Source organism: Lynx canadensis, chromosome X (genome assembly GCF_007474595.2).
Source record: "Lynx canadensis isolate LIC74 chromosome X, mLynCan4.pri.v2, whole genome shotgun sequence".
Classification (NCBI taxonomy): Eukaryota; Metazoa; Chordata; class Mammalia; order Carnivora; family Felidae; genus Lynx; species Lynx canadensis.
Window position 1 is genome coordinate 42,880,653 of NC_044321.2, and position 8,760 is coordinate 42,889,412.

Sequence of the window (8,760 nt, forward strand, 5' to 3'; positions counted from 1 at the left end):
GTCTCAAAAGAGACGTTGGGATTCACATAGGGTGGCTATGAATTTACCATCCTGTAGCTTTATTCTCAGAAAGATTTTCTCTCAGACTGATGGAAGACCAGGAAATCTCATCAATTGAAGTAAATGACTTCTAAGAAAGCTTTATTCACATGTAGGGGAGGATCAGATCCCATTGTAGTTCTGGATAGTATCTATCCATGTACAGTAAACAGTGAGGGTGTGTGTGAGGCAAGGGGGAGCAATGTCCATGGGTAATATACTTTCTTTTTTCAGTTAGATTTCATGTAAGATAGCCCATCTTCAAAATCTTAACAAAACCCAAGAAGGTTGCATCCTTGGGATTAGAAGAGGAATTATCAAGTTAGGTATGAAATTCTGAGAGAAATAGGGAGACCACAGGTGAGGAAACTCTAAAGAGATTGTATATTGAGATTTGGACAAACCAGATTACTTGGGGACTTGGGACATATGTTATAGTCCTGTGTCTTGGGTGCTCAGAAAAGAAGCCAGGGTGAGATCTGGACACATGTTCAACACTGTATCACCAGGTCCTTGGAATTAAACCCATTCTCCTACCTTGCATCAGGTCTATCTGATCAAGAAAACAATTACACTTTTTTTAAAAAATTTTTTTTATTCATGTTATTGCCCAGCTTTTGGACACCCTGTATTTGCACAGTCCAACTGCTCAGATGTATTAGGAAATACAATCATGTGGTGTGCAGTTCACTGGCCTGATGGTGGGGATGTTCAGGCTGGGATGGAATGCTGCTAGGGGAGTAAAGGAGAGGAGTCAAAGGAGTTGTTAGCTCACAGTTTAGTGAGCAACCAGTCTAGCAGTTGTTTCTTAGCCATGTTTCCCACGGCTTCATCCAGTTGTCGTTCCTTGGCAAACTTCATGACCTCGTGAAGAAGATCTCCTACACTGTACCCCTTCTCTGCTGCCTTAGCTGAAACTTCGGGAAGCTGTGGAGAGAGCAGAGGTAGCTTGAGTCACATGATGCTTTTGGAGAAGGGACCTAGATGGATAAAGTGAGCCATGGTTCTAGGATTAAAGTCTGGCACAGATGCAGGACTGGAGGCTTCTGACATGGCTTTCCTTTTACCTCAGCCCTCCTCTAATGACATAGATAAAAATGCCACAGGACTTTCTTTTTGAGCTTCAGAAAACAAACTCTGGAATCAATTGTGTTCACCAAATACTTCTGATAGGTGCTAGATCCTTCAATTAGTCTGTGATGATTGCTAGGTCAGTGTTAGGGGTTGCCATTCCCCAGCTTCCCTGAAAAAGTATGTGATTGGAAGTAGAGACAATCTCCTGGTCTTGGACTGAAAATAATTTTGGTTCAGTGTTTTATTTCTCTTGAGCCCATCTAATGTAGGAAACACAGCTGTGAGATGTGTGTGTGTGTGTGTGTGTGAGAGAGAGAGAGAGAGAGAGAGGAGAGAGAAGCAGTATGTGTATGAATGCTGGCTTCTGTGAGACTGGAAGGCAAGACCAAGACTAGGATGAAGTAAGTGAGGTGCCTAGGGCAAAAAATTTAAGGAGGCAAGTACTCTTGGGACACATGCAGGACCCGTGAGTTTGGGAAGGAGCTCCGTAGCTCCCTTTTTCTTTTTTTTTCTGTCTCTAATCCTTTGAGGGCCTTCAAACTCAAAACATGACTCAAAAATTGTTCCCTGATGTGTTACCAAATAGTTTGTTGAAAGGATCACTGATAAAATGAGCTAATTTTACTCTCCTCCTCTTGGTGGAAGTGCACAGGCCTTGAGATATCCAGAGCCCCACTTAATGATTCACCACTTCTGTCTTTTTACAAAATGAAAGTAATTCATGAAGTGCACAGTAAAGAACAGGCTTGGAAAAAAATTGGGCTGCTCTTGGGTTCTAAGTACAATGCTGCCTCCCTGCCCCTGCCAATCCCAACCCTCTTTTCTTCTTGTGTCTGTTGCATTGCTTACCTTCTCCAGTTGTCCATCATCATCTCCCATGAAGTACAGCATGGGCACGTTAAATTGGGAGGCTGCGATCCACTGCAGGACAGCCTGGAGCTGTTTATGCAAGTTACTGGTTGAGCACTGATTATTAACTATGACTTCAGGCCCAGTTGAGTGTTGATGGGTCTGTGGCATCGCACCATCATGACTATATCTGGAGCCACCAACCTGGTAATTGGGGTTGTTTGCCAAGGCTGCTTGTTCTTCCAACTCAGCAAGGGCTGCCCTGTTATTACTATACTTAGCCATGATAAGGCACAACTTCATCACAGATTCTACCAGTTGATCTATAAATTGGTGGTTCACTTGCTTCATGCCAGTGGTAGAGTCAAGTTCTTGATTGTCCTGGTATTTTTCTTCCCGTCTGTCAGGTCTCTTGGACATGGAAATGGCTTTGCTTGTTCTGGGCTCAGAACGCTTGTTCTCACCTTCACATGGGTCATCACAGTTGAAGGGGCTCTCACTAAGCAGTTTCTGGATCAGCATTAGAACAATGTTTGACATATCGAGCTTCTGGGAGTCCAGCTGTTGATTTTCCTTTAGAGAGGTGGATGGTCCAGGAGCTTCATGAGATTCTAGACGTTTCATTGAAAGTGCCTTGGCACTTTGGCCACTTGCACACTTTTCATATTGGGCATTCTGAGTCATATAGCCCATGGTGGAACTAGGACACTCGTCTTCTAATGCATCTGTGCCTTTGGCCTGCTGGGTCAGATGGTACTGGATCAACATAAGGGCAGACACAATCAAGTCCTTTGCCAGCGAATCTGTGGAAGGGCTGATCTTTTCTCTCTTTTCCTCCATATTGGCACATGCTTTGCCAGGCATCTTGCCTTGGTTTCCTTGTTTTTGGTTCCACATGGTCAGGCCCTCCTTGAGGATGTGTTCACCGACTTTCTCGGCACTGGTCAATGACTTGCACTGCTCTGGTTTCATCTTGCCTTTGTCCTTCCCCTTCATCTCAGCTTTCATAGCTGAGAATTCAAGACTTTGGTTTTTGCATTTGGTATCATGGGACGCAGCTTTCAAGGATGCGTACGACAGACTCTGTGATTTAGTCTCCTTCTTCTCCCCAAGAAGAGCACTGACCAGACGCTTCAGCATGGCTTCCATGATATCTGCAGCATTTTGTTTTCCGTGGTTGAACAGATTCCTCTTGACTGCTGAGACAAAGTCTGAGTCAGTCATCAGGACCCCAGTGATATTATGCAGGTTCTTCATGCAGGAATCAATCAAATCAGACACAATTTCCTTGGTGTGTTTTAACAACACCCTCTTCAGGACCACACAGGCTGGAACTTGCTTCCCAGAGCTATGTATTTTCAAGGTCTTCATAACAGAGACGATCATGTCAGATGCCACCTGATTTGCATAAACCATGAGCCCTTTGCTGATAGAATCTGCAAATTCTTTGCTGTCTCTTTGACACATCTGTTTGTCACAACCCTTGTTCTTGTTGGACAATTCACTATACAGAAAGGTTTTCCGGCCACCTTCCCTGCACTCCTCCCCAGTACCCCGCATTTCTTCAGAAGTCAGTTCCACAGCATCATGGGCCATTTCAGAAGCGATCTTCCTCACAGCACTTTGAGGGCTGTTTTTCCCCTTTTCCCTAGGGGATGAATAGATAGAATGATGAAGGCACTTGCTTCCACCTTCCAACCTCTCCTTGATTTCCTTACGAGCCATCTGGATTACCAGAGAAGATAGTCGGTTGACATAGAAGGAAAGGTCATCCATACAACATTCACCATCAGGGGAAATAACTGCCCTCTGATTGCTAGGATATTTGGCTGGAGGAGTGGAAGGACTCTGGTTATTGTTGGTGTTTTTGGCTGCTGTAGTTTCTAGACATAGCCGTTGAGGTCCGTTGGCCAAATAATCTATGTTTAGTTGGTCGGCATAGATGCTGTAGCAGTTCTCAGAGGGTAATTTGTGATTTTTGTCTTCTGTTTCTCCTACTTTGTGTTTACAGCTAGAGGCTGAGGGGCTCAGTGCATGCTGGAAGCCCAAGGCATACTTCTGGAGGTCATTCAGAAGCCAATTGAGGACACTTATGGGATCAGAGGGAGCTTGTTTGAAAAGACACACAGATCCCTCCATCTAAAAAAGGAAGAACACCTATCCATAAGAGTTTGGGTAGGGTACTTCTTTCGCTCATTTTATTTAGAAGATATATCTTCTAAACCACACAGATTAGGGATTTGGCCTTCAGAATTTGCATGGGAACTTAACATACAATTATAACCATTAATACATGTTCAAACACAAGTGGCAGCCACAAAAGATCAGAGTATATACATTGGTACACTTAACTACACCTGAGTGTTAGCAATTTCATCTGTTCCCAATTTCATCTGTGTATGTGTGCTTATCTCAATATGTGTCAAAAATGTATCCATGTATCCATTGTGTGCATATGCATATTAATATAGCAATTCATAAGTGTGAACATCTCAATAGATGTGAGAATGTGTCAGACTGTATTGTGTGTGAAGATGTGCGTGTGTATATGTGTGTGTATATGTGTATGTCAGTGTACATGTTTGAGTAGGTATAAGGATGTGTAATATGTTGACATCGATACCCACTGCCACATGTGCATGTTACTGTGTATATGTTGTACATGTGTGGGAATGTAAACATGAGAGTGTGTATGTCAGTGTATCTGAGAATATGTAAATAAGCAAGTGCCAATTTGAATGATATGCATATATTTATGATATAAATCCAGTAGCATGTATCATGCAGCCATAAATGCATTTGTGTATATTGCTGCATACATTCACATAGTAACATACACACTCATTAATATATCCATGTATAATTAATGCATACTATATTAATAGATGTGTATGTTAAAATATGACTGTGTGGAAATAGGTGATTGAATAATGACTATGTAGTCTGTCAATAAATTGGGTATCACTTATGCTCTATTTATATGCTAGGTCAGTGCGTGAGAGTGTGTATTAGTACACACACCCTTGCATTTGCGTTTGTGTGTGAATACATGAGTGGGGATGTTATTTCATTTGTATGGATGTGTGTATCAATGCATTCAAAGAGAGTTAGTGACTATGTATCATTTTGTTTAAGTTTGTATGGGTGTGTATCAACATGAAGTATATTTATAGGTGTGTATGCTTATACCTGAGTCTGTATGGTCACCAATGTTTTGATCAAGGGTTATGGGTGTTAATGTGTGTGAGTATATGTTTATGCATAGTGTGCATGGATATATATATATGTGGATGTTTATGTGTGTCACATGTGGGCGTGTCAAGGTATCTGACTCTGTATGACTGTATATTTTTGTGTATGTGTGTAAGTCACTGTTTATGAATAGGTCAAATACATAAATTTGTTAGATTAGTGCTTATGTGTGTTTGTCAATGTCACAGGTAGCCAGGCATGAATATGTCATTGCTTGTATAAATTCATTTTTGTTAATGTATATAGATGCATGTATCAATGTATATGTCACTTTGTGTAGATTTATATGCTTGTGACTGTGTATGCCCATGTCTGGGTATGTGTATATGTATTATATACTTTTTCTACTCAGTGCTAAGTGCCATGGCCCTCTTTGCCCCTTTGATTGCTTCATCTGTCTTTTCATGGAATTCCTGGAAACGTGAGGTCATGATAAGTTCAACTTTTTGCAAATGGGCTTGATACAATCAAGGGTATCTGCCTTGTGTGTAGGAAATATGGGCTGCTCTTTTAAAAATAAACACCAGGTATAATTTATCCCTTTCTTGAGGCTCCAAAATTGAGTTGGCCACACCCAACTGAACTCAAAACTATTTAGAGAATATTTTGCAACTGGCTTTTCTTTCCTTAGGGGTTACACTCATCATTCAAAAGGTGCCTGGGGCCAGAAATGATGTTTCTCATTATAACATGAGCCTAGGAACATAGAACAAGAAATATTTGACTGTTTTGCACTAAAGCCAAATATCCTGTGCCAATACCAGATGCTCTGAGCTTGTAGGACTGTGGGGATGACTTGTCATGTACTCTAATGCCTACCCCAAACCAGAGGCCCAACAGATATAATCCTTACACAAAAACAAAAGGATTCTATATGTGACAGGGGCATACAATTCTAATTGTTTCTAACTTTATGCTATCCAATAGCCTAGGTAATCTCTTGGACAACAGGGTAGGAACCAGGCAACTACAGTTCTTGGCTGTTGTGGATTCTCTCTGCTCCATATCCTCATTCTTCCTTCTTGGTCTTTGGGCAATGTGTGGCACACAAGTCTATTACAATCCAGCAAACAATAATGCAAAGGATCTTGCTTATAAGCCCACATCCTAATTAGGATAAGAATAGCAAAGTTATGTTTGGAGTATGTACCTGAAATCAGGAAAGGGCATTATGAGCTTTTGTGATTAGTGCCATTGTTAGATACCTGAGCATTGAACTTACCGTTACTCTGAACTTAAGACTGTGTTCTCTAGAATGTCATAGTATTCAAATTTATGGGCATGTTTGACAATAATTCTCTTACTATCTGTGAACCAGAGTCCTCAGACTCAGCATTCAGGTCTAAGAATTAGAAAGGGTGAGCTCAGAGACTAAGTATACCTTAGACTGGTCTTGCTTCTCAGTGTCCTTGATGACAATAATCTCTTTTTCTTCTAGATTCCCCAGGTTTAAGTCACCTTCTGAACTGGAACCAGCAGTATCCTATGGAATTAAGGGATAAGATTTTTATGAACAGTTGGTTTTTGAGACTTCTCTAGGCTGCCCTCCTAGGCTACCACTTCAAAGTATGAATGTTATGTCTCCTATTATGCTTTTCTTTCTGAAGGAGAGGTAGGACTGTAGTGCTCTCTAGTCTTTGAAGAATGATAAAGTTCCCTCCACAAATTACTACTCCTCTTTCCCAAGCCCCAGAGAAGGTATTCACAAAGCTGTCAGTCTCAGGAATCATATTCTGTTAATCATCAAACTTTTGGACAGGTTTTTTTTTTTTTAAATTTTGCTTCTCTGACATGCTATTTTCCATGTGTTAATTCTTTCAGCCCTACCAACAACTTAAGTGGCTTCTAAAATGAGATTTGGTATCTAGAGTGACAGTAAATTCTGAACCAGGGATCCTGAGCTCACAAGAACAATGACCTTCCATTTGAATCTCCTCCACCTTTCCACACTCTGCTACAGCCTTTCGCTTTTCTCATGCCGTGGCTGATAAAACCCACTCAGCAGTTTCCCACCCATTCCAAGGGAGGGGAGCAGAGAATACCCACCTTAGAATCTTTACCTTCCACATTCAAGGTAGACACATCGACAAAGCATATCTGTATCAAATTAGGAGGGTGAATTTAGAAAAACTCTAAAGACTGTAATTTCTTTCTGAGAGATGACAATAGCACTTACCTTATAGGATTCTTGTGAGGACTAATTAAGATACTGAATGTAAAGCTTTTAGCAGAGTGACGGTACACAGTAAGTACTCAATAGATATTAATATGATTATTATTAGGCAGACAGAATCTAAGCATTCCTGTAGTTTATAAATGAGAATACCTACCTGTCAGACAGAAGCCCAAAATATAATATCCACATTTATTAAGAAAACTGAGAAGAGAGGTGGCTTGCCCAACCGACACAAACTCAAAGGTGGAACTTTCATTAGAAGTTGATTCTAATTGATTCCCAGTTTACAGCACTTTCTGCTATAGTGTTCCCCAAATGTGGTATTTTTACTACTGATGATATAGAATATTTTAGGTGGTACGTAAATAGATGTTTGTATGTAATAGGTGTACTTGCTGTTGTTTATTTGGAAAATACATACTAAAACATCAAACCTGTGGTATTACAGACAATAATGCTTAGGGTGATGGTGATTTTTAAATGTATTTGAATTTTAAATTCATTTTTAAAAACATAGCAGAAATATGTATTAAGTAAATAATAGTATGAGTGGTGCTGGAACAAGATAAAAAAATGTGAAGTACTATGCAAATCACTTGAAGTTTGGGAAACAGAGCATGAAGTATTTTGCCCTCCTGAGGGAGTCCCACTTTAGTGTAACTGACTGGTAGCTAGATGACATTGTGACTTCAGAAGTGTTAGGTAATAAGGGCTGGTAACTAGGCAACCACCACTTCTCCCTCCCCCTCAAACTCCCCCCTAACCTTCCTGCCCCAGGTCCTTTACATCACTCCTGTTCCTGACTCTCCCTTTGTCCTTGTGTCATTGAGCTTGGTTGCTTGGAGACATCACAGTATCACTCTCCATTAGTCTATCCTGGGCTCCAATTTATCTATATTCCTACACTGATCCTTTCCACTCCTTGGTAGGGGTAATTTTATACTTACGACTTTCCGGTCCTGATCTTGCTGTCCTTTTGGGCTGTAGAGATCAACCTTGCACACGCCCCTGCGGCTATGTAACCAGTCAATATCATCAGACATCTATAAAGAGAAAGGAAAGAAATCTGAATATATAACTATATAACTATATATATATAACTATATATATATATACATATATATATATATATATATATATATATACTCAGCCAGTTTCTAAAAGCCATATATAACTATATAACTATCTAAGCTATATAACTATATAACTATATATATGCTTTTAGAAACTGGCTGAGTTTGGGTAAGAATCTCTGAGGGGCTTCCTGAAACCCATCTGTATGTTTCAATTAGGTTTAGACTAGGAACTGGAAGGGTGAGCAATGGGGGAAGGAACTATGAAATGTTTGAACTTGATAATCAGGATCATTT

At 40.4% G+C, this 8,760-nt stretch overlaps 1 protein-coding gene across 1 annotated transcript; it reads right to left on the reverse strand.

The window, feature by feature from the left end:
• Positions 1 to 810: 810 nt before the first annotated feature.
• AKAP4 (A-kinase anchoring protein 4) lies at positions 811 to 8,433 on the reverse strand. Its single transcript, XM_032592015.1, has 5 exons — positions 8,338 to 8,433; positions 7,261 to 7,311; positions 6,596 to 6,697; positions 1,963 to 4,101; positions 811 to 966 (listed from the first exon to the last, which is right to left on the reverse strand). The coding sequence occupies exons 1-5, from the start codon at positions 8,431 to 8,433 to the stop codon at positions 811 to 813; spliced, it is 2,544 nt and encodes an 847-aa protein (XP_032447906.1).
• Positions 8,434 to 8,760: the final 327 nt, after the last annotated feature.

Coding starts and splice junctions, on each gene's coding strand:
- AKAP4 (XM_032592015.1), bottom strand. CDS start 8,433: ATGTCTGATGATATTGACTGGTTACATAGCCGCAGGGGCGTGTGCAAG. Junction 6,698..7,260: donor TGGAAGGTAAAGATTCTAAG/GTGGGTATTCTC, acceptor TTAATTCCATAG/GATACTGCTGGTTCCAGTTC. Junction 4,102..6,595: donor AGAAGCAAGACCAGTCTAAG/GTATACTTAGTC, acceptor TTCCTTTTTTAG/ATGGAGGGATCTGTGTGTCT.